Genomic DNA, 25,959 nt, shown 5'->3' on the forward strand with positions numbered 1-25,959 from the left:
TCACAAATCATGGTATATAGCGCAGCCTTACAGATCGGTGCAAACAAACTAAAATATGACACTGTTAGTAATTAAGGACTCGAAATGGGCAGGAGATTACTAGAGACTGCGGACATACTGCACAAGATTATCAGAGACTGCGGACATATTGCACGAGATTATCAGAAACTGCGGACATACTGCAAAAGATTAACAGAGATTGCGGACATACTGCAGGAGATTATCAGAAACTGCGGACATACTGCAAAAGATTACCAGAGACTGCGGACATACTGCAGGAGATTACCAGAGACTGCAGACATACTGCAGGAGATTACCAGAGACTGCAGACATACTGCAAAAGATTACCAGAGACTGCGGACATACTGCAGGAGATTACCAGAGACTGCGGACATACTGCAGGAGATTACCAGAGACTGCAGACATACTGCACAGGATTACCAAATTTGGGGAAGGAGGGAGAGGAAAGCAGGGCGGACCCTCAGTCGACCTCCCCAGGGAAAAACACCAGCCATACCACCTTGCCAGGGCAAGGGGCCACTACTTACCCGTGCTGCGACTACCGGCTGGAGGTATCCCGGACAGAACCAACGTCCACCAACGACATGACTGTCGGCCAGACACACTGTGACAAGGCCATAGAGATCGGTCATATGTTTGTCCTGGAACATGTAGTTCCCCGGCCGCCCCTGGAGCAATGGGGCCTGTCGTGGATGACCCAGAGCTGAGCTGAGGGCCATCACACACTCGATGGCCGAACATGGGGGGACTACAAGAGTCAAGACCCAGCCTGTCACCTAGTCGGCTGTTGATAGAAGAATCACAGGATTCAAAATGCAGGAACAAAATAATAAAAAGCGAAAAAAAGATCGCAAAAAAATCTTCAGAGTACAGGAACTCCAGAGTGCCTGTCCTCTCCTGACGTTAGGCAGAAAGAAACTGGAGCTGCTAGAGCAGGGTGTGGGTTATACCCGGGGAACCACGCCCCCTGGGAGGAGCTGCACTGAGGAAAGTGTTGTTAACGCTTATAAAGTGCTTTGTTTCTGCCTAAACTCTCCGGAAGGAAGCGGATATAACCCTAAGGTCAAAGGCTGCTGTGTCCATCCATGAACGGAAGAGAAAAAGGAGCATGCTGTATACACGCATACATATAGCATGTGAGCTATGAACAAGTCTCTTGCAAGCAAGTATGCACTCTGAACGTGTTATGCAGCATTGTGCAACATGTACCCCTGCAGACACGTGTTCCTGTGTAAGCCCAAGGAATCCTGTATAATTAAGGAAACCCAATTATCATGCCTCATTAAGCAACCACGCAAAATCTAGGCAAACATGCCTCCTTATGCGATTCAGCATTTTTCATGCAATCAAACATCTTATGCGTTTTTAGCACCCCTGTGCGGACAAGTATCCTTGTGTGACCAAGGACTCTTGTATGACCGAGCACCCCTGTGCGATCCAGCATCTTTATGCAATCAAGCATTTTATGCGATTTTAGGCATTTCTGCGGACACAACCTCTCTGTGTGACCAACTATGCCTGGGTAATCCAGGACTCGGGTGATCAGGTAACCATGTGTGATCCCGCATCTTTATTCACTCCAGCATCTTTATGCGACCTTAGGCATTCCTGTGGAAACAAGCCTCTTTGTGTGACCAAATATCCTTGGGTAATCAAGGACTCGGGTTATCAGGTAACCATGTGTGATCCCGCATCTTTATGCATTTAAACATTTTTATGCGATTTTAGGCACTTTGATGCGATTACCATCCTAATGTGACCATGTAAAATCATACCAACAAAAAACATGTATTTTTATGTGATCAACAATAAAACATGCTCCGTTACTTGTTTTTACCCCACATGCATTATGAATATTCCAAACTCATGTATTTCATGCAAACATGCGGACTGGTAAAGGAGGCAGTTATGCTCCGCAGATGTGCATCTCCGCAACCTGCGACATTAGCCATATGCACCAGCAACTGTGCATCCCCCAGTTGTGCATTTGGTTAGCCTGAAGTCAACACCAGGATGAGGACCTTATGAAGACAGAAGCTCTGGCCGTCTAGGCTGAGGGAAGTTATATGCAGCTTGATTCTCTGAAAAGACTGCAGCTGCAACCAGAGCTTGTGGGGCTTCTGACAGCTTCTCCTCATTAGGCACCTGTTACCTGTCCTCTGGTAGTGAATCTTCATCCTCAGGTCTTTCAATCCCCCTGTTTGAGGATTTAAAGCAGGGAAAGGGGCACACCCTGTTTTCTGCTTGTGAGGATGCTGCGAATATAGCAGTTAACCTCTTAAAGACCCAGAAATGCAATGCAACAAAACATATGCAGACTGACTGCAATGTTGGGGGAGGCTGCAACGTCTATCAGGGCTTATAGCTCATTCTGTGAGCTGTCTTAAGTCTCTACAGGGGAGGATAGTATCATGCAAGCATTATAAAGGGCCACCAGATTCAGGTGGCGATACCCTTTATATTCCTACCCCTGAACCCTCTTTTACGGGGAGACAAAAAAAGTCCTAAGCCAAAAGCAGAGGAACTTAACCCTGGTGCATCAACAGCTGAACTTAGTCTAGCAAAATAATGCCTGCTAATCTGGACAGCTAGATGCTGAGTAGGCGTCTTAGATGAATCTGTATTCAATCCACACAAGGTGCTGTGTCCCCCTGGCTTTACAGAGCTCTGACGTCTGGGCCTCTTGAAGGGGCCGCCCTGCATTTGCACAATGCCCCCCTCGCGCACATGCACGTAGGGAATGCGGGGGGAGCGAGGGATCCCCCAAGGAGCGCCGTGGACCCGGACTACGAGGGACCTCCCCATCGTGGCAGAGTCTGAAGCGGAGGAAGTAAGCCGCACCATAGATCAGCTAACCTTGAGCTTCCGTTCCTGGAAAACATGGTAAGCGAAACACCAGGTATGTCTTTTTACTGCTTTTAAAGAAGGAAAACAGATAAGACATGCAGCTACTCATGACAATCCTATTGCATAGGATTTAGAGGTACCAGCCCTCTCCAGGGGAGATCTATGGGTACTACAGCCATCCTGTCTCAACAGACACATTGGTCTTCTTTGCCCAGGCACACCTGCATTATAGGCAAGACCCAATAGCCCCTCAGGAGAGGACTACATAGTTACATAGTTAGTCAGGTTGAAAAAAGACACAAGTCCATCCAGTTCAACCACAAAAAAATTTAAAATAAACAAACAAAATAAAAAACACAATACACCCATACACCCAACTCCATACCCACAGTTGATCCAGAGGAAGGCAAAAAACCCCAGCAGAGCATGATCCAATTTGCTACAGCAGGGGAAAAAATTCCTTCCTGATCCCCCGAGAGGCAATCGGATTTACCCTGGATCAACTTTACCTATAAATGTTAGTACTCAGTTATATTCTGTACATTTAGGAAAGAATCCAGGCCTTTCTTAAAGCAATCTACTGAGCTGGCCAGAACCACGTCTGGAGGGAGTCTGTTCCACATTTTCACAGCTCCTACTGTGAAGAAACCTTTCCGTATTTGGAGATGAAATCTCTTTTCCTCTAGACGTAGAGAGTGCCCCCTTGTCCTCAGTGTTGACCATAAAGTGAATAACTCAACACCAAGTTCACTATATGGACCCCTTATATATTTGTACATGTTGATCATATCCCCCCTTATTCTCCTCTTCTCAAGAGTGAATAAATTTAGTTCTTCTAATCTTTTCTCATAGCCGAGCTCATCCATTACTCTTATCAGTTTGGTTGCCCTTCTCTGCACTTTCTCCAGTTCTCCGATATCCTTTTTGAGAACTGGGGCCCAAAACTGAACTGCATATTCCAGATGAGGTCTTACTAATGATTTGTACAGGGGCAAAATGATATCTCTCTCTCTGGAGTCCATACCTCTCTTAATACAAGAAAGGACAGTGGCCGTTAGGCTAGGGACAATACCCTAAAGACCCTTCTTTTAACTGATTATGTCTCACAATGTCCCATTATGCCTCTTAACGGTCGATGCTGAAAGGGCATTCGACCGAGTAGACTGGCAGTTCCTTCGACTGTCCCTGCAACAAATAGGCTTGGGACCCAATATGATAGCGAGGATAATGTCCCTTTACTCTTCCCCATCTGCTAGGGTTAGGTTGAATGGCTCGCTATCTCCGACCTTCTCTATATCTAACGGGACTAGACAGGGATGCCCACTGTCCCCCCTCCTCTACGTTCATACAATGGAACATCTAGCCATTGCTCTACGTAATAATCCCTCGGTCTAGGGCATTACAATCGGGCCCACCCATACTAAACTCGCCCTTTTCGCGGATGATCTGCTCTTGTTCGTGACGCACCCACATACATCCTTGCCCTCAGTGCTGCAGGAGTTTCAGAAATTTGGAGCAGTTAGCAATTTCAAGGTAAACTACACTAAATCGGAAATCCTTAACATATCTTTGTCCAAGTCAGACCTACGGAGACTATCAAATACCTTTTCCTTCAAAACTGGCTCTACCTCCATCAGGTACCTCGGAATTCAAATTCCGGCGGACCCATCCCAACTCTTTTCTCTGAACTTTACCCCCCTGCTTCTTAGGACCAATGGCAGCTGGTGAAGTTTTAGGATGGGGGGGCGCAAAACCCCGCCCTTCCACATTTGGTCCCTCCCACTTCTCATAAGCCACACCCCTTATAGAATCCACCGCTCCGTCCCCTGTATTCCACTTGCTTCCACTCAATGTCAGGAGTATACAGCTCAGCGTCACAGCACAGAGTATACAGCCCCAGCATCACAAATCATGGTATATAGCGCAGCCTTACAGATCGGTGCAAACAAACTAAAATATGACACTGTTAGTAATTAAGGACTCGAAATGGGCAGGAGATTACTAGAGACTGCGGACATACTGCACAAGATTATCAGAGACTGCGGACATATTGCACGAGATTATCAGAAACTGCGGACATACTGCAAAAGATTAACAGAGATTGCGGACATACTGCAGGAGATTATCAGAAACTGCGGACATACTGCAAAAGATTACCAGAGACTGCGGACATACTGCAGGAGATTACCAGAGACTGCAGACATACTGCAGGAGATTACCAGAGACTGCAGACATACTGCAAAAGATTACCAGAGACTGCGGACATACTGCAGGAGATTACCAGAGACTGCGGACATACTGCAGGAGATTACCAGAGACTGCAGACATACTGCACAGGATTACCAGAGACTGCGGACATACTGCAGAAGATTACCAGAGACTACAGACATACTGCAAAAGATTACCAGAGACTGCGGACATACTGCAGGAGATTACCAGAGACTGCGGACATACTGCACAAGATTACCAGAGACTGCCGACATACTGCACAAGATTACCAGAGACTGCGGACATACTGCAGGAGATTACCAGAGACTGCAGACATACTGCAGGAGATTACCAGACTGCGGACATACTGCAGGAGATTACCAGAGACTGCGGACATACTGCAGGAGATTACCAGAGACTGCGGACATACTGCACAAGATTACCAGAGACTGCCGACATACTGCACAAGATTACCAGAGACTGCGGACATACTGCAGGAGATTACCAGAGACTGCAGACATACTGCAGGAGATTACCAGACTGCGGACATACTGCAGGAGATTACCAGAGACTGCGGACATACTGCACAAGATTACCAGAGACTGCGGACATACTGCACAAGATTACCAGAGACTGCGGACATACTGCACAAGATTACCAGAGACTGCAGGCATTACTTGTCCTGCGACTTGGGACTTAAACGTTGCATGACAAGTCGTACCCCATGATTTCCAATGAGAACCGTTCATATCTGTGCGACTTCAAAGTAGTCCCTGCATTACTTTGGTCCCACTTTGATGCAACTTGAGGTCCATAGACCTCTAGAATACACAGGCATTGCTTTAAATCGCCTCAAAATTGCAGTAGAATTGTGCAACTTTCAGACTGCATTAGCCTGAAAGTCGCAAGATTCTGCCACAATTTTTTGGTGCGATTTTGCAGCGACTTGAAGCAATGCCTATGTACTGTATTCTGGAGGTCTATGGACCTCAAGTCACATGAAAGTGGGACAAAACTAATGCAGGGACTACTTCAAAGTTGCACAGATATGAACAGTTCTCATTGGAAATCATCGGGTCCAACTTATCCTGCAACTTTCCAGTCCCAAGTCGCAGGACAATTTGCAAGCGGGGGGTGGGGTGGTGTTGACGGCTGATATTATCCCTGCACATAAAGTATAAAAACATTTTTTTTTTTTTTTTTTAATAATTGGGGGGGTCTGGTGGGGTAGTGTTACCGGCCGCTATTTGTGCTGTAATTAATTTTTACATAGAAAATAAGTGTTGTTAATAAGTGGGTAAATGAATTATAAAAAAAGCTTTTTTTTAATAACCGGGGGGGGGGGGCCCGGTTATTAAAAAAAACTTTTTTTATAATTCATTTACCCACTTATTGCTAAATTGAATCAACTATTATAAAGAAACTGTTAATAAGCTTAACTGTTAATAATATTACATTTTTAAAAAAAACATTGATGGGGGGGGGGGGGGGTTTCGACTGGCATTATTTTTGCTGAATATTAAATATATAAAAAAAAAAATTGGATTAAGCAGGGGGGTGGAGGTTGGATGACAGCAGCCGAATATTACATGGTAAAACTTTTTCCTTTTTTTTAAATAAGCGGGGGGGGTGGGAGGCTTGGGTCCGCTGAGTATTTAGATAAAAACTTCTATCAATAAGCGGGGGGGGGGGGGGGGGCGGCCGTCGAATAAAAAAAATGTGTTGAATAAGCGGGGGGGGGGGGTGGATGCTATCACCGAGGCATAGTAAGCAGCTGGTGTTGTGTGGGGTGTTGTTCCATACAACATCAAACATCATGGCAGGCAGCAGGCAGGCATTGCTCAGCTTACCTGTTCCTCGGTCGGGCGCACTGAGCTCCAGCCAGGGTTGGACTGGCCATCGGGACTACCGGGAGTTTCCCGGTAGGCCGATGGCTCAGTGGGCCAGTTGTCACTCAGGGGCGTCGCACTGATGTCGGGGATGGGCGGGGCCAATATGCGGGCAGAGGCGGCTCTCTAATTAGGCAAATAAGGCGATCGCCTAATTGAAGAGCCGCCTCTGCTGACAACAATGTCGCCGCGGCGTTAAGCTCCGGTGTTGTGCGGGTTAGCATGCCTGTAAACTCCACGGCCAGGCCGTGGAGAGAGGGGTCGGAGCGTGGCTGAGTGTTAAGGAGGAGGCGGGGCCAGCACTGTGCAGTCCGGGGGAGAAGAAGGAGAGGAGATTCCAGCAGCCAAAGCACAATTCCCGCTGCTCCGAAGATCGCGCCCCCCCCCCCAGCCTTCGCCCCCACCGCTGGAGTGCTCAGCGAATCGGTCCCCACACACCAGGAGGAGGAATCTGGCATGCCGTGGAGGGGTAGAGGAAGGTACCGCAGAGGAGGCCCCACGAACGCTGTATGGAGCCGATGGTAGGAGAGAAGAAGTGTCCGAGCGGCAGGCCGGGAGGCGAGATGAAAGAGCAGAGGTGAGTGCTGCTGCAAAAGACCTGCAAGCCCGAGGAGCCAGTGAAGCCTCATGCAAAACCGCAAGTACGTTTTTAGAGGCTACAGACCTTTCACTGTTGTCACAGTGACTTTGATTAACTGTTTGTGGGGGGGGGGGTTAATTTACAATGGTAATTTTAATATGCAGCATGGAGGGGGTTAATGTACTGCCACTGGTCACTGATGCATTGGTGACCAGTGGCAGTTAATTAACCCCTTTGTGCTGCATTATTGACACCAGTGTCAGTGTTAATTAACCCCTATATGGTGCAGCATGAAAGGGTTGATGAACACTGACACTGGTGTCACTAATGCAGGAAAAAGGGGTTAATTAACTCCCACTGGTCACCAATGCATCAGTGACCAGTGGTGTATTTGATACTGCCCACCCCATACACTCTGCACCCCTCTCCTGTACATACCACCCACCTCCATTCACTCCGCACCCCTCTCCTGTACATACCACCCACCTCATTCACTCCGCACCCCTCTCCTGTACATACCACCCACCCCATTCACTCCGCACCCCTCTCCTGTACATACCACCCACCCCATTCACTCCGCACCCCTCTCCTGTACATACCACCCACCCCATTCACTCCGCACCCCTCTCCTGTACATACCACCCACCCCATTCACTCCGCACCCCTCTCCTGTACATACCACCCACCCCATACACTCCGCACTCCTCTCCTGTACATACCACCCACTGCCATACACTCCGCACCCCTCTCCTGTACATACCACCCACTGCCATACACTCCGCACCCCTCTCCTGTACATACCACCCACCGCCATACACTCCGCACCCCTCTCCTGTACATACCACCCACCGCCATACACCCCGCACCCCTCTCCTGTACATACCACCCACCCCATGCACTCCACACCCCTCTCCTGTACATGCCACCTACCCCATACACTCCGCACCCCCTCTCATGTACACATACCACCCACTTCATACACTCCGCACCCCCTCTCGTGTACATACCACCCACTTTATACACTCCGCACCCCTCTCATGTACATACCTCCCACCTCCATACACTCCGACCCCCTTTTGGTTTCTTTAGTGAGATATCAGGGGTCTAAACGGACCCCTGAAGTCTCACTATTGAGACTGCTCCAGAGATCGCGCCCTAGCCTCGGCGGTAAAACGCCGCTATTTTTACCGCCGACAATTGCGTATAGTTTACTGTGTTTGTGTGTGTGTTTTCAAAAATTAAGTGGGCCGGTCTGGATGAAGTCCAGGGCCAAATTTTTGTCCCAGTCCACCCCTGGCTCCAGCAGTCCCAACGTCACTTCCGGTTTTTCCAGTGACGTCGGAACGAGCACAGAGACGAGCGGGTGCACACTGAAAGTGTGTGCACCCGCTCGGCGAAAACAATACTGTCCATCGTGCCGGAAGCATGTGGCGCGATGGAGAACGCCAAATAAGCATATTTTGGCTTCCAATGTAGCGCCACGTCTGCAATCCTGTGATTGCACAGACGTGGCGCTACTCTTTCAGCACTGTGCCCGGCGCGCGGACACAGTGCACATATAAGGCCCTTTTTTGGATTTTTTTTTTTTTAAAGGGACAGGTTTAAAACATTTTTTTTTTTACTGACTGGGGGATGGGGGGCGGCGCCCGGGCGCCCCCTATGGGCGGGCCACCACTGCTTAGGACCCAAGCAGATTTAACCACCTATGCGTCCAAACGGCTCTCATGGCTAGGTAGAGTGAATGCCCTGAAAATGGATGTTCTCCCTAGGTTCCTATATTTGTTCCAAACCATTAGTATTCATATTCCTAATTCGTACTTCAAGAAGCTGCGCCGGATGTTCTCCAAATTCATTTGGAACGCTGCCCGTCCCAGAATACGATATGAAACATTATCTCTTCCAAAGGTTAGGGGGGGAGCTGGAGCCCCAGACGCCTCCTTGTACCATAAGGCTGCGGTGCTCACTCGTATACTGGACTGGTTCCATCACTCATCAACCAAGCTTTGGGTTCAGTTGGAAAGCCATATGAACCCTGTTGAACTCTCCGCTCTCCCATGGACCTCACCCACGGTTCGGGGGAGTTCGGGCCCTTTTGGCGACCTTACCCTTCAAACGATCCGGATTTGGGATCGCTTACGATCTAGGAGGGGCTTGTCGAACTACGTGGGGCCCATGACTCCCTTCTTCGGGACACCGGCCTTTCCGCCGGCCATATCCGTAACAAGATTCGGACCATGGCAAAAGGAGGATCATGGGAGACTTGCCCAGGTCCTTCGTGCAGACCCCACCCTGAGGACTGATACCCCGCCCGATCCGACCTCTCGACACCCCACGCGGTGGCTTCTGAGGCAACAGATTACTTCTTACATTCGAACTTTACCATCCATTCCGGACATCCTTGCTGAACCAACAGAGTTTGAGGCGCTGCTTCTGCAGGCGGAGCCTCCAACACATGTGGTATCTCAGCTATACTCCCTGTTGCTCAGTATCTTCTCCCCTGACCCCCCGCCGTTTACAGCGGCCTGGGAGACGGACCTTCGTCACTCTATCTCCCTTATTGACTGGAAGAAGTGTTGTCCTGACACACAAACTATCCTTGGCCACCAAGACCCAAGAGAAGGGGTTCAAGTTGCTAACGAGATGGTACAAATGCCCAACAACTATCCATCATTTCAACTCGGCAGTGCCGGATACCTGCTGGCGGTGTCTTAAATCCCGGGGAACCATGCTCCACATCTGGTGGGAATGCCCTCCTGTGCAGGGATTCTGGCAGCGGATTTTCAAACTATACTGCAAACTGATGGTCGACCTCTATTCACCCTTCTCCTGAGATGGCCCTCTTATCTATACTTCCTGGCACGTTCAAATCCATAAAAAACTATGTACTACGACACTTCCTGGCGGCGGCCAGAGTGGTGATCCCCCGTCATTGGAGATCGGCAACCATGCTTTCCCTGGGAGACTGGGCTGTGGAAGTGGACCGCATAAGGGACCTTGAGCGTCTGTTGGCGGAGGAGGGTGGTAAAAGTGAGCAGTTTTCTCTCACCTGGACTTCATGGTCCATGTTCCGATACTCTTCTGAGTTTATATCTTGGGCCGAGCGTGGCATGGATGATGTGAGCCAGACGCCATGATGGAGTGACCCTTGTCCCTTGATTCCCTTGAAAGGGTTTTACTTACCTCTTCATAAAAGGAAATCAGGTTTGTCTGACAACTTCTGTCTTTCATGAATCCATGCTGTCTGTTGCTTAAATAGTTTTTTTCCAGCAAGAACTCATCCATATGGTCTTTTATTAAATGTTCCAGTATCTTCCCAACTATAGAAGTTAAACTAACAGGTCTATAGTTACTTGGCAAAGACTTTGTTCCCTTTTTAAATATGGGCACCACATTGGCTCTACGCCAATCCAGTGGTACTATTCCTGTCATTAATGAGTCCCTAAATATTAGATACAGTGGCTTTAAAATTACAGAGCTCAATTCTTTTAGGATCTGTGGGTGGATGCCATCTGGTCCAGGTGCTTTATCCACCTTTATTCTGTCTAAATATTTCTGGACCATATCACTTTTGAGCCATTGTGGATTTGGGGCTGTGTCACTCCCACCCCCATTTTGGACATGAGCCCCTCCCCCATGCTCCTTTGTATACACAGAGCTGAACAAAGCATTTAATAAATTTGCCTTCTCTTTGTCCCCAGTCACCCACTCTAGGTTATTTTGTAAGGGGCCTACATGCTCAGACTTCAACTTTTTACTGTTAATATATTTAAAGATTTTTTGGGGGTTTGTCCTACTATCTTTTGCAATCTGTCGTTCGTTTTGAATTTTTGCATTCTTGATTTTCTTTTTACATATCCTGTTATATTCTGTGTAACATTTAAACAACACTAGTGTTCCTTCATTTTTATATTTTTTAAAATCTCTTTTCTTATTGTTTATAGCTTTTTTTAACTTTGACCGTGAGTCACATAGGTTTTATTTTTAGCCTTTTAAACTTATTGCCCATGGGAATATACTTTGTAGGGAGTTCACAAACGGTCTTATTGAAGAATTCCCATTTCTGTTCTGTGTTCATCGGTGCCAATATTCCCTCCCAATCTAAGTCCTGGAGAGCAGCCCTCATCCTTGGAAAATGTGCTCTATTGAAATTGAGTGTTTTTATCTTTCCTGTATGTATTTCTTGCTTATAGTTAACATTAAATGAAATCATGTTATGATCACTGCTACCCAGGTGTTCCTTTATCTGAACATTAGTAATAAGCTCTGCATGGTTTGAGATTACCAGGTCCAACAGAGCATCATTCCTAGTTGGGGCCTCAATAAACTGGACCAAAAAAAATGTCCTGCAATAGGTTTTTACATTTTTGTCCTTTAACTGTCCCAGCAATGCCATTATTCCAGTCAATTTCTGGGTAGTTAAAATCCCCCATTATTATCACCGTCCCAGCCCTTGCAGCCCTTTCCATCTGTGCAAGGAGCCGAGTCTCCACCTCCTCATTAACATTGGGTGGTCTATAACAAACTCCAATGATTAACTTTGAACTACGCACATCTGTATGCAGTTCCACCCATAATGCTTCAGCCTCATCACACTCTCCATCAACCAGGTTTTCTTTCACGCTTGCTTTGAGGTCACTTCTCACATAGAGACAAACCCCTCCACCTTTCCTTTTTACCATGTCTTTCCAAAAGAGAGCATAGCCAGGAATATTAATAGCCCAGTCATGTGAGGATTGAAGCCAAGTTTCAGCAATACCGATTACATCATAGCTCTCCTCATGCACCAGAGCTTCCAACTCACCTGTTTTGCTTGGCAGACTTCTGGCATTGGTGAACAAACACTTAAATGTATTGTTACATTTTTCTCTGGTGTTTTTCATATAGGACCAGCTAGGGGAGGTATATGGGTGCCAGAGCCATCCTGTCTCAAAAGACATAGTGGTTAAGTTGCCCATGCATAGAAGCATAAAAAATAGGCGGGACCCATAGTCCCCTACATGGAAGACCCACCGACGGACCAAGTCCTGTAGGTACCTCCGCTTACCTTTCCACACTGCAGGGTGTTACAAAGCAAGAGGCCCAGCCTTCACCCCTCACCGCGGGCTTCGTCTCAGACCTTCAGGGACTGGGGTCCATAGCAGGTCACCTCTCCCCTGGACCTATATAGCACCCTGGCAACAGAAAAACATTTGGTCTTTGGTATCGACCAATGTTCTGGAGAGAAGCAATATAGGCAAAACCTCATTCTTCGTACCGAGGCCCGGGTACCGTCCACTTTGGCTATGAAGCATCGTGGACGGATCCGGATTTTATGGAAGCTTCTTAAATCCAGCATGGATCCCTCCAGTGGAGCTCCTCAGAGCACATGTTCATTCGTGACCAACACCTTAGACACTGATGAAAAAACTGAGGTGCTCCCAGTATGGGAGGGGTTATATAGGGAGGGAACTTCCTGTTCTAATTGATTACACCAGTGTCCAGCACCTGAAGGTGGAACATATAACCCACTTAGTAATGACTAAGACTCGTCCCGTGATGTACGATAAAGAAAGTTATATAGCATGAGCACTATACAGCATACCATAAAGTGCATGTAAATCTGATTCATGAAATTTGACCTAGGCACATATATCCGTAGTGTTTTCTTATCTCCCTCTAAAGACTTGAATCTTGTGTGTTTCTGCTGTTTCTCTGTTATCAGCATGATAACGTCTGACAAGTTCTCCGAGATGGGAGATAAAAGCAGCCTGAAGTTTGTGTTGTGGGAGGTTGCTATAAATAGATAAGCAGAGAGCTTATCTTGTCACAGCACAGCTCTGAAAGTATCTCTGTTCTTCTACCTATGTGGAGTGGGCGTGTGTGCCTTTCCTGTCTCGCAGTGTACGCCAAGACTACACTCCCAGTGTTGAATGAGGAAGTGACAATTCTAACATGATGTAAGAATTCTAAAGAATATAGAAAGAGAAAGGCAGCAGATATACATGTAAAACATATGTAGGGAGATTTGTTTCATCCCTGGGTATTATCTGAGGCTATTTACTTCACTGGGTATATGTAAGGGTTTACATCCACTTTAAGTAACAAGATCTTAGTTTTCTTTTTTTAGGATAACAACCACTTGAATTCCATCAGAACCTTTATTATATGGCAGAATTTGAGGAATCTTTGTTATCACTACTGAGCTGAGAGAGAAAATAGGACAGCCTCAAAGCATTACTTACATTTGTCTCTCACAGAGACAAAACATTAGTAAATAATAAAACATGGTGGTACCTGAGAGGGAAGGCTGCACTATTATTACCATTCAAAAGTGGAGCTATAATATTCTGTTGGCAGCAAGCCTTCCCCACTGGCAGAATACACCGTTGGCAGTGATCCCAAAAAAAAAAAAAAAAACAGACTGGTTGTACTGAAGACAATCAATAATTCAACTTCAGTACAATTAGCTTGCCCAAAGATGGATCACAATTTGGCCAGTTTAGAAGGAAAATTCTAAATCCATCTATGGCCAGCCTTAGCCACAGGCACAAGCTCTCCACCATCTCCTGACCTCTCAGGATTGAGTCTGAGAGAGAGTGACTCCTCCCCAGGGCTAGAACTGGTCCAGTAGTAAATCGGCGCACGTACCTAGCAGTAGGACGTGTGGCTCCTGGTTCCCAGACAGGCAGGGTTCTCCTCCCCGTCGCCGCTGCTCGCTCCCTTGGAGATCCACCTGGCTTCCTCTGGTCTCCACTGGCTCCCTCCTCCATCACTCTTCCAGGGAACCTAACAGGTAACCCCCCTGTGTTCAGGGCTATCCACCTTCCCCTGAGACCGTTGGCGGCCGTCCTTTTCAGGACAAGCTGCTAAAATCAGCCTAATCACGGCGGTTCACCCCTGCTCCTACACCCCCTCCTTATTTCCACACTATCCCGATTCAAGGCATCCTCCCCGCCTCACTTTGAGACATCTGCGCCAGCCTGCTGTGATTTGCGGCGGCCGCGATCTAGGAAAGACCGCGGCTCCACCCGCGGCCTAGCGGTGCGCCGCTTCCCACGCCTGGCAATCACTGCCAAAACCACCAAAACTGCCCAGAAAACCCTCCCTACCCCAGAAGGATACCATCTTTCTCCCAGTCAACAACTTCAACCTCCCCTGGCATCACCAATCCATCCAGCTGACAGCCCCCAGCCTGGGTCCTGTTTCCTGATCGGCGGCCATCTTGGTACACCCTGCAACCAGGATACCTCTCATCCCCTCTCCCCCCCCCTCACCACCCAAATAACACTTGATCCAGGGTTCGTCCGATCGCCTCTCAAGGGGTCAGGAAGAATTTTTTTTCCCTGCCGCAGCATATTGGCACAGCTCGGCCAGGGTTTTTTTGCCTTCCTCTGGACCAAGCTGGGAGAGAGGATTTTAGCTAATCCTCCCTCCATCGCCCCCTGTAAACCTTCCCTTACCTTCCTTTCCCCCCTCCCTGGTGTTTGGCGACCATGGTTAATCTGCAATATTCTGCAGAAACCATTTGGGGTCTGAGGCGATCCGCCGCAATACTACCAGCCATCACCAAAAAAGCCCTAAAAATTGAACAACTATTGAGAATCGATCGGCGATCGACTTTCAAAAATTTCAGCCATTTGCCCCAGCCTAAGCACATATCATGTGCTTTGATCAACACAAGATCGGCAGTGAAACACCGACTAGAAATCTATGATTTCATACTACAAAACGATTTAGACTGCCTCTTTATTACAGAGAGCTGGCTCACAGCCGACTGCAACACTATTCTAGGCGAACTGGTGCCAGAAAACTATCGCATTATAACCCAAAACAGAGTGGGGCAAAGAGGAGGAGGCCTGGCAGTGATCCACAAGACTCACCTCGCGATCACTAAACCAGTCCTTCAAAACCCCCTTCCATTCATGGAAAGCCTCACTCTGCAACTACAAACAAATCCCCAGGAGACCGTCCGTATTCTACTCTGCTACAGACCACCCGGTCCAAAATCGCAGTTTCTACCATCATTGACGGAGTTTATCGCCACTTACACCCTCAACAGCAAACACCTCTTGCTGCTCGGGGATTTCAACCTTTGGGCCAACTCCTCACAAGACCCGGTTGCTGACACCTGTATTGACCACCTGGAAGGATTAGGGCTACAGCAACTGGTATGTGGGCCTATGCATACTTCAGGTCACACGCTCGATCTTATTTTCAGACAAGATCTGGAAATAAACATTTTGGAAAATGAACCGCTGTCATGGACAGATCACCATGCAATTAAATTCACAATTTCCAAAATCCCCCCCTTAACAAAAACATCAAAACCAGTGACAACACACTGGACTAGATGTCAGAAGAAGCTCCATTCGGAACTCTTCAAAACCACGTTAAGGGAAAAAATAAAAACAATTCAACCTCATCAAACGACCTTAGAAACTCTGGATGCCCTAAACACAGCACTATTACAGTCAGCCGACTTAATAGCGCCGAAACGTAAAACCTGCATCTGGAAAAACACCTCTAGCTGGTTTAACAACCAGCTGTCGTTATTGAAGCAAGAGCGCAGAAGGGCGGAAGCCGCCTGGAAAAGAAGCTCTTCAGAAGAAAACCTCAACATCTACAAGGCAACAACAAGAAAATACCACAAAGAAATTTTCAAAGCCAAGAAAAATTATTTTTCCAAGGCTATCAACAGCGCCCTAAACCGCCCCCGCAAACTCTTCAAGATGGTCACTCAGACCATGAATCCCGTCTGTCTTGAAGCCCCCAATTCGGACACCCAAGAGTTTTGCGATGAATTGTCGGATTACTTCATTAATAAAATTGAGGGAATCCGGGAAAGCATTCAGCAGAACCATACCCCCCTCACCCCCTCGCAATTATTCACACAACACCCACAGAAATTCACCACAATCAGGAAAGTTCACTCTAGAACCCATCTCCATCGATGCCACAAAAAATATCATTGGTACATTGCGAAACAGCACAGCGCCAAATGATATCATTCCCACCAAACTGCTGAAGGAATGCGCCGACATCCTGACACCCCCGATCACGCAACTTATAAACCAGTCTTTCAAGGAAGGCATAGTGCCCTCCCAGTTGAAAGAGGGCATCATCCAACCCATCTTGAAGAAACCCACCCTAGACCCCAAGGATCCACTTCACTGTCGTCCCATAACAGGCCTAAATGTTTTCTCCAAGGTAATGGAGAAAGTAGTGGTACAACAGCTGCAACAGATACCCATAACCTACTTGATCCATTTCAATCAGGTTTCTGTCCCGGACACGGTACGGAAACAGCATTGCTCAAAATATGGGACGACACTCTCGAGGCCGCAGACGAAGGAGAATCTTGTCTCCTGGTTCTGTTGGACCTGAGCGCAGCCTTCGACACTGTAGACCACAAACTATTACTGACTCAGTTAGCCGACGTTGCCAAAGTCACAGAAAGTGATTTATCTTGGTTCTCCTCTTTTTTGGAAAACCGGTCACAAACAGTGAAATTGGGACCTTTCACTTCTGAGAAACGCACGGTATCGTGCGTAGTCCCCCAAGGATCGCCGCTGTCGCCGGTGCTGTTTAACATCTATCTTCGTCCTCTTTTTGAAATTATTAGCAGCCAAAAACTGCTTTATCACTCATATGCAGACAACACGCAACTGTATTTCCGCATTTGCAACAAAAAGGATCACCATCTCAACCTAGAGACATGCCTCGCTTTGATAGAGAACTGGATGACAAAGAGTTATCTTAAACTCAATGGAGCGAAAACAGAACTTCTCCTGTTTCACGGCAAGCGTATGAATCAACCTGCAACAATTTGGATACCCCCGCCCATTCTGGGCAAAATCATCACCCCTAGCGCCAAAGTCAAAAGTCTCTGGGTCATCTTTGACTCCTACATGACAATGGACGCACAAATAGGGTCAGTAGTCAGCGGATCTCACCATCTGCTGCGCCTACTACGCAAACTCACTCCTTTTATTCCCAAAGAAGACATAGCGGCCGTAGTGGGAGCGATTGTAAACTCCAGATTGGATTATGCAAACGCCCTTTACCTCGGACTCCCAAAGTACCAAATCGCTCGTCTGCAAGTCGTTCAAAATACGGCCGCCAGACTTGTGACTGGGAAAAAACCCTGGGAATCAATCTCACCTTCACTGAGAACCCTTCACTGGTTGCCAGTAAAAGACAGAATTGTTTTTAAAGCACTCTGTCTAATGCATAGATGTATCCATGGGAATGCCCCCCTTTATCTATGCGAAAAAATAAAAGGTCACAACCCCAATGGCGTTCTGCGATCCACCAACCAAAATCTGCTCCAGATACCGAAAGCCAGATACAGGTCCAAAGGAGAAAGAAGATTCGCGGTCCAGGGTCCCAGACAATGGAATGCTTTACCAACCAGCATTCGGTTGGAGGAAAACCACTTAGCATTCAGGAGAAAGATCAAGACGCATCTCTTTTGATATCAAGAGAGACAGGAACAACAAGCGCCCAGAGGCGATTTAGTTCGCATGTGCCGCGCTATATAAGTTTTTTATTCATTCATTCATTAGGGTTCAGTTATGATTAATGATCCGGACATGTGGGACGCACTGGTTTGTTTTCTTACTTTTTAGCCCTGTGCTGAAAAGCCACAATGCAAATGTTATCCTTTGGTGCCACATAATCTTATTTTGCTTTATACAATGGTCAGTGAGTGCTTTACGGCAAATCTGGCCCTGGCTACTGTATATGCTATCAACATATACGTTTTGTGTGATATTGCCCTGCACCATGCATGGTACCCTTAATAAACATATGTTCTACAGTGTACATTTATTGTTTATAATATTATCTACAGATAGCACAGTGACAGCACGCACCCAGTGTGCTGTCACTGTGCAGACAGCGATGCAACAAGCTAGAACAGTCCACTATATTACTTGTCCTCTAAACCTCCATGATCAGGAAGTGATCACTGGGAGAGGATAAAAATGCAGGCAGCAGAGCAATGAAGAGCTTCCCACTACCTGCTCCATCTGGTGAGTGCCCATCCAGACACCCATCACAGGGACCCTGCCAGCTGCCTCTCTTCTCTGTTCAGAGGGAAGAGAGAGAGAGGGAGGAAACAACTTCTCCTGGCTCAGTCACTTTCTAATAAGTGTCTGTACAGACGCTTATCACAGGGAGTCAGTCCGATGTGCAGAACTGCACCCGGTCAGTCAGACCAGGGGAGATCTGCAGCTAATATGTGTGCTCCATTGTAGTGCAGACACTAGTTCATAGAATACTAAAACTGAAACTGTGGCATTCCTGTGACAAATTGCAATTTGTAATTTTTGAGTTTCTAGTGTGCATGTTGCAAATTCTCTTCAATACAGGTGCACTATATTGTTTATTTGCCACATGTTAAATGCACATGACAAAAAAATTTAAGAACGACAATTTTATTGGGGCTATTGTCTCTAGGAGTAAACATTGAGATATAGAATGCTGTATCATTCACTTTAACAATGTAGAAGACCACAGCCACCCTTCTATCCTCCCCCACTTCATAGGTATCCACTTTAGCACATATGGGGAGGCTAATAAAGCTCACATTGCAGGTGGTTGGGATGCTTAGACATAATAGGGTGTAATTCTCCATTTGAATTTTTTATTTAAATTATGTGAATAAAAAATTACTTACCTATTACATTGTATATGCATCACTATGTCAGTTTGTTGTACAGAGCTGACATTACATTTTAATTTAAAGTGGTTGTAAACTTCAGACATAAAATATGAACAAAGCATATCCCTCTATAGTGTGTACTTTTCAATTAAAAGCACGAAGTGTCACTTCTGTCTGCTACGTCATTCCTCTGCTATTAGCATGGGTCATTTTTGACACCAAGAGAAAAATGATGACAGGGGAGGGACCTCCAGCTGATTGACAGCCTCAGCTCTGTTCCTGTGTGCTGTCTGAATGGGGGGTGTGTCCCTTCCCTCCAATTATCTCTTCCCTCCAATTATCTCTCTGTGACTTCAGCTCTCCGTCCCTTTTTTCTAAACTCTCAGACAAGCTTTATAATTCAACACATGGAACGGATGTAGAGAAGAAAGGCTACAGATAGGCAAATACAACCTATGTAGGAGAATTTGTTTCATCACTGGGTATATGTAAGGGTTTACAACCACTTTAAAGTGGGTGTAAACTCCCATCTCTGACTTTTACCTATAGGTAAGCCTTATTATAGGCTTACCTATAAGTACTGTAAATCTCTCCTAAACGTGCACCCTTTAGAAGATATTTAGTGTACATGGAGCCGGTGACGTCACAGGAACAGCCAACCAAGCGGCAGCTCCCACGTATCTGTCATCGCGTCTCTGGCCACTCACACAGCCGGAGTCCGTGAACCCAGAAGGAAGACCGGGTGAAGATGGAAGTCTTCTTAGCGGTGACAGCGAGGGGCTAGGGGGCTTAATTTTCAGGCAAGTTTCACATAATGTGCTAGTATGCAATGTATACTAGCACATTATGTCTTTAACTTGCAGGCTAAAAAAACAAAAAAAAAAAAAAACAAACACACACACACACACAGCGGTTTACTACCACTTGAATGAAAAATCTTTGGCTAAAGATATACTTTAATTAATGGTTTAAACAGTGTAGAGAATTGCTAAAAGCGCTGTCATTTTTTTTGCTGTCTAAAAGAAGATTTTGCTTCAATCTCTATTGAAGGAAACCGGCAGTCCAACTTTTATTTATAGCTTTTTTGCAACTGTACTGACCAACAAACAAGAATATTTATATTATAACAAGTCTTCCAGTCCTTCTGAACATCCTCTGTATCCTTTGCTTTTAAAGTTGCTTAAGCCCTGGTTCACACTGGTGCAGCTTTGAAATAGCACTACTTCAGCGCAAATTTAAAGCTGCAGATCAGTGCAATTTGCATCTCTGATTTCATTGCAGCTTGCGACTTCATTTAACAGAAGTCTATGTAAGTCACAATGAAATCCTCAAAAAGTAGTGAAGGAACTCTTTTCAAAGTCGCAACAATTTGAACAGTTCTATTGCCGGCAATAGGGTGCGACTTGTCATGCAATTTTGAACTATGAAATCACACCAGTGTGAGCCAGGGCTTCAGCTAAAAATGACCTAAAGTAGTCAGAAGATGGAAACACAAGTAGACAAAATTGATCAAAAATGTTACACTGTGGCTTGGTGCTGCTCCCCTTAGCCTTCTGTCCTAGGCACATGCCTACAATAAAAAAGTATAATCTAACAGGTTCCTAGCTCTTACTACATGCAATATATGTTGGTACATACCATTTCACGTAGCTCCAGGTCCAGGCTTTGTATCTGTTTGGTAAGGTAACTCTTCAGAGCTGTCTGGAACCTTGTCATTAAGGGCTGTCAAAAGATAAAAGGTTTGTCATTTTTTAATTCTATGCATTACATGTTCAGCCATTCACAAAGACCTGTTGAAAGGCCAACACTGAGGATTCCTTGTTGGATGGAGTAAAGCAGCCCATAGAAGGCTCCTTTTTATTTCCTTCCACCACCACAGCCTGTCAAGTAATTGAATGTAAAAAAAGTAAAAAAAATCAGACAGGCTGTTCGTGCCCAAATCGATTGATAGATTGTACCAAAGTCAATCACCCTGCCCATACATGGATTGAATCTTCTCTGGTCCTTGCTGAATCAGCTTCATGTATGGCTGGCTTAAAGGGTCACTAAAGGAAAAAAAATGTTTTGCTGAAATGACCGTTTACAGGGTATAGAGACATAATAGTTAACTGATTCCTTTTAAAAATGATTAAAAATAGATAAAAAACAATCATATAATGTATCTACAGTTTAGTTTTGTTTTTGCTGTTGTTTCCTGGTTCTCTGATGTACAGAGCCAGAGAGCCAATAGAGGGCAGCGATGCTTTGTCTAAAACCCCTAAACAGTAATCACACCTCCTTGATTAGTCACCACAGTGAGAAATCTCCCAGTACTGTGGTGATCAGACAACCAGGAAGTGTCCAGAACAGAGAGGAATTACAGCAACATCAAAGCAAAAACGAACAATGAGGACATGAAACCAGGACTGCAGTAAGGTAAAGGAAGCTATTTAGTTAAAAAAAAAAATCCTTTAGTAACCCTTTAAGTCTTCATTATTTGCTTGCAGTTGTAATATTAGGGTTACAAAAACAAATATATTTGGCAAATATAAGAAATACAGCTTCACAATTACACTTCTAGTTTCCACATATACAGTATAAAACTAGGGATGCACTGATACCAATGCAGATACCAAGCATTTGCACGAGTATCGGTACTCGCGTAAATGCTCCCAATACCGAAACGACCAATACTTTGCGATGCGAATTGCGTCAAAACCAAAAAAATAGACGCAATTTGCACTGCAAAGAATCGCATTCTATTTGAAAAAAAATGTGGTGCGATTCCAGACCGAATTGCATGCAATTTTCCCCACTGCTACTGTGTGTGTGTGTAAAGAAAGGGAACAGCGCCATCTAGTGGGAAGTTTATTACAGTACATATCTGTCCAAATGCAAATCACAGCCGCTGGAGATGATCACAGGGCTAGAGGTCCGCCCCCAAGCTGACTTCACTTACGCCCTATAGCCCTGGGAAATAATTCCCGGCATTTGGGAAATAATTGAACAGAAAAAAAAACACACCCTCACTCGGCCTAAGCAAGAAGAGGAAATCAATACAAACATTACAAAATTGACAACATTTTCGCTGCTCTCGATCACCATCGACGCCACCAAAAACATCATTAGAAGCCTCCAAGGCAGCACATCACCAAATTACAGAATTTCTACAAAACTCCTGAAAGAATGTATCGATATCTTGGCACCCACCCACTACCTACAAATCAAAGGGAGATAGTAGATTTGCAGTCCAAGGACTATAGAACACTCTACCCACAGGCATCCGTATGGAAGAAAACCATCGGGCCTTCAGAAAAAAACTTAAGACTCACCTCTTCTGAAGGATTAGGACCTTACTGGATGCAAAGCGCCTTGAGGCAAATTAGTTCGCATTTGTAGCGCTATACAAGTCACTCACTCACTCGCCCCTTGAACACTATTATTAGAGGGGTCGGGACACCAATGAATATTTTGCATTTGGCCAGATATGTACTGCGAGTTCCAAAATTTTCAATAAACCGCCCACTAGGTGGCGCTTTTCTCCTCCTACAGTATACAGTAAAACCTTGGATTGCAAGTAACGCGGTTTATAATCGTTTTGCAATACGATATGTTTTTTTTGTTTGATTTTTTTAAAATCCTCTGTGGTGTGCAGTACTGCCAGAGGTGGGGGGGGGGGGGTTGAGGGGCGCCGGAGACACTCGGAGACCACTCGGCTCCCCATACAGTTGTATGGCTGAACTCGCATTGGATTCGAACTGAAAATAGTGCAGGGACTGTTTTTTTCCCCGCACTAGAATCGGATCGCATGGGTGTTCTCGCCTATGCGATCCCATTCCTGTGAGAGTTCACAGTTTGCACTGTGATCTAAACTGGGGGTTTCATTAACTTTGTTAATGACACCCTCAGCGGTTCACACAAGGCAGTGTGAACTGCCTGCGGGAGAGGAGCGATGCGGGAACTGGCAATGTATTTGCGCTGGTTCCTGCACTGCACCAGTGTGAACCCCGGGGTCAAAGCGATTACATGTAATATTGATTGCTAGATGAACTGTATATTTTATATTTCTAGCGGTTTGTTTGCTCTGGTTGTGGAAGTTGTCTAAGATTCTTACATGATTCGGATCCAAAACCACCAATTCTGATTCTTCATCTTCATCATCCTCTTCATCAGTGGAATTGTTTTCATTCTGAGGGTCAATAGGTTCCTTTTCCTGCTCATCTTCACCATCATCCGAGTACTGTCTGAACGGATACAGAGAAGCATATGGGGAGGAAGTCACAACTCCTGTGTCACCTGGGGGAAAAAAAAAAAAATTCTAAAGAGACTATCGAATAAACTATAAAATATTAATTCTTTGCTATTGAGCAATACAGAATATTTTTATGTGACAAAGCGGTTGATTCACTAATGTTTACCAGATGCGATAAGGGTATCCTATAACTCATTTGCATAAATAATTGCATGCAGTAAACTAAGTCGAATTCACACAAAAACAAAAATACAGATTATGCAGCATTTACCGAAAATGCTCGCTCATCCCCCCCCCCCTTTCCTGACCTGCTAGGCTGCATACTCGGATATGCATTTTGAGTTACTAGGAAGGACCGCCTAGGGGGCGGTCCTTCCAGACATAGCTACTTAAATTTTGACAAGTGGGACATCCCCAAGCAGTGTCAAAAATGAGGGGTGGGAACAGTATCAGTAAAACCAATTTAACTTCACCCCAAAAACAAGCAGAGCTCCTCAAGCAGTGCTCTCACCCCCAGTGACATCTTAATAAAGTCATCTAACAAGGTACCAAAAAACCTCCCACCCCTGAAGGGTAAATCAGCCAGGGCTCTTTTGGATGCTTGGTCAGCAGACCAGCATTTCAGCCAAATCAGACGGCGCAAAATCGCTGCCGAAACAGAGGCTCTGGGCATTTAGTATGCAGCATCCCGTGCCGCATCACAGACCTATACAAGGCCCTGGACCAACAGGTAGGCCAGTATAACAAATTAGGAAGGGAGCTGGTGCTCCTCCACGGTCAGGTGCAAAATTTGCCCACTCAGTGAGTGTCTGAGACACCAAGGGTGCAGCCACAAGGGTGCAGGCCCCCAGCATGGTAAACATGGTGTGGGTCAGCGCCTCGGACCTCCTATCAGTATGGTCCTTGAAGGCAGGGGTCCCTTCTATAGGGAGAGCAGTCACCCCCATTTAACCGAGCACAGGGGGCCACTACCTGAGGAGATCTTTTTTTTTTTTTAAACTCTCCTCAAAAGGGGTACCGAAACCCCGGGTGCTGAGGAACTACAAGGACTTCTGCTGTCTTTGCCATTCCTTATTAATGAACTAGTCAAAGAAAATATAAGGAAAACCGTCACAGGGCGGTCTGATTTGTGCGCACAAAAAAAGACAGAGCCCTCAGAGGAAACCTTTCGCTGCACCAGGCAGCATAAGGGAGTTCCATACAGTGCACTGACAAGTGCTCTGCACACATGTCTTTGGAGTGTGGGAGGAAACCGGAATACCCAGAGAAAACCCACGCAGACACAGGGAGAGAGCATGCAATCTCCAGGCAGTTTAGCGTCGGAGTCCGGACTCAAATCTGTGACTCTCCTGCTGCCAGGTGAGGGAGTTAACCACTACACCACCGTGATGCCCATACCAACCCAAGTGAGGAGTCCCCCTCACAAGGAAGGTTCTGGTTTACATACGCAGACAATACAGAACCAGGGACGTGACAGCCAGGTCCCAGTCTGTGACAGAGCAGTCCCTAGGTGATGGTGGGGGGGAGGGAGCAATATTCAACCCCCCTTAACACCCGTACGCCTCTCCAAAGTGTCCATGAACCGCAGGTGCAGGAGCTCCAGCAGCCACCTCTGGCATGTTTTGAGAGGAAGAACCAGACACTGACTCCATTAGACAGCTCTCAGGGACCCATTTCAGACCTGAAGAAATCCCACCATCCATGTTGCGCTGACCGGGGGTTACCCAGGGGACTCGCCAATCACTGGAGGAGACCGTTCAGCGCCACTGCCTACCCTCAGAACAAATCACCCCAAAATGGCCCCCGGGCGCCTTTAGAGCACGAACGGCCACAGAAACATGGCTGCCCGCAATAGTAAACTGTGCCATAGCGCGGCCACAACAAAATGGCCGCCAATAGGAATTCCTAATGGAAGCAGCAGGCTACAAAAAAAATGGCGCAGAGAAAATGGTGGCAAAATGCCGCAACGTGACTAAGAAGGCCTAGGGAGGCCCTTTCCAAGCAAATACACACCCACAGAAAAAAAAACACAGGCCAGACACCGCACAGCCCCCTGGTGGGAAAATGAGCCCCCCGCACAGGTCCACCCCGGCAGCAATAGACAGCAGAGAGAAATATGACAGAGAGCAGGGAAGGGAGAACAGGAGGACCCCCGAACCCCAGGAATGCCCTGCCATAGTAACCCACCTAAGCGGGAGGGACTGTACTTACCCATCCATGCGAGGACCCACTGATGCATTCCTGACAGGCATACAACCGTGTTGGAGGTAGCCGCCGGCTCGGTCCACTGTGAGTGAGACAACACCACAGTCCAGTCATAAGTGGACCTGTATACCCCGCTTGGTGATTTGGTAATAAGGCTTACCTGTAAGTAAAATGAATACTTCCTAAACCTGCACAGTGCATGCACGCTGAAGGTTCGATGTATTGTACCAAGACTTCAGCTTCTTGCCAGAATGGAGGGCTCCCACGCGCATGCACGGGAGTGACGTCACAGCGGCTCCTGCCACTCACAGTGCCGGAACCCGGAAGAAATGCC

General features: G+C 46.5%; 1 protein-coding gene across 3 annotated transcripts in view; it reads right to left on the bottom strand.

Annotated features, from left to right (window-relative positions):
- Positions 1–25,959, bottom strand: part of CCDC40 (coiled-coil domain containing 40) — a 202,801-nt gene that overhangs the window by 149,817 nt on the left and 27,025 nt on the right. For all 3 annotated transcript variants that reach the window (XM_040330432.1, XM_040330434.1, XM_040330435.1), the window contains 2 exons: positions 23,283–23,464; positions 20,828–20,911 (listed from right to left, as the gene is read on the bottom strand). In XM_040330432.1, the coding sequence (XP_040186366.1) occupies positions 20,828–20,911; positions 23,283–23,464 (266 nt within the window). The remainder of the gene's footprint in view (positions 1–20,827; positions 20,912–23,282; positions 23,465–25,959) is intronic.

This window comes from Rana temporaria, chromosome 12, assembly GCF_905171775.1.
Source record: "Rana temporaria chromosome 12, aRanTem1.1, whole genome shotgun sequence".
NCBI classification, from domain to species: domain Eukaryota; kingdom Metazoa; phylum Chordata; class Amphibia; order Anura; family Ranidae; genus Rana; species Rana temporaria.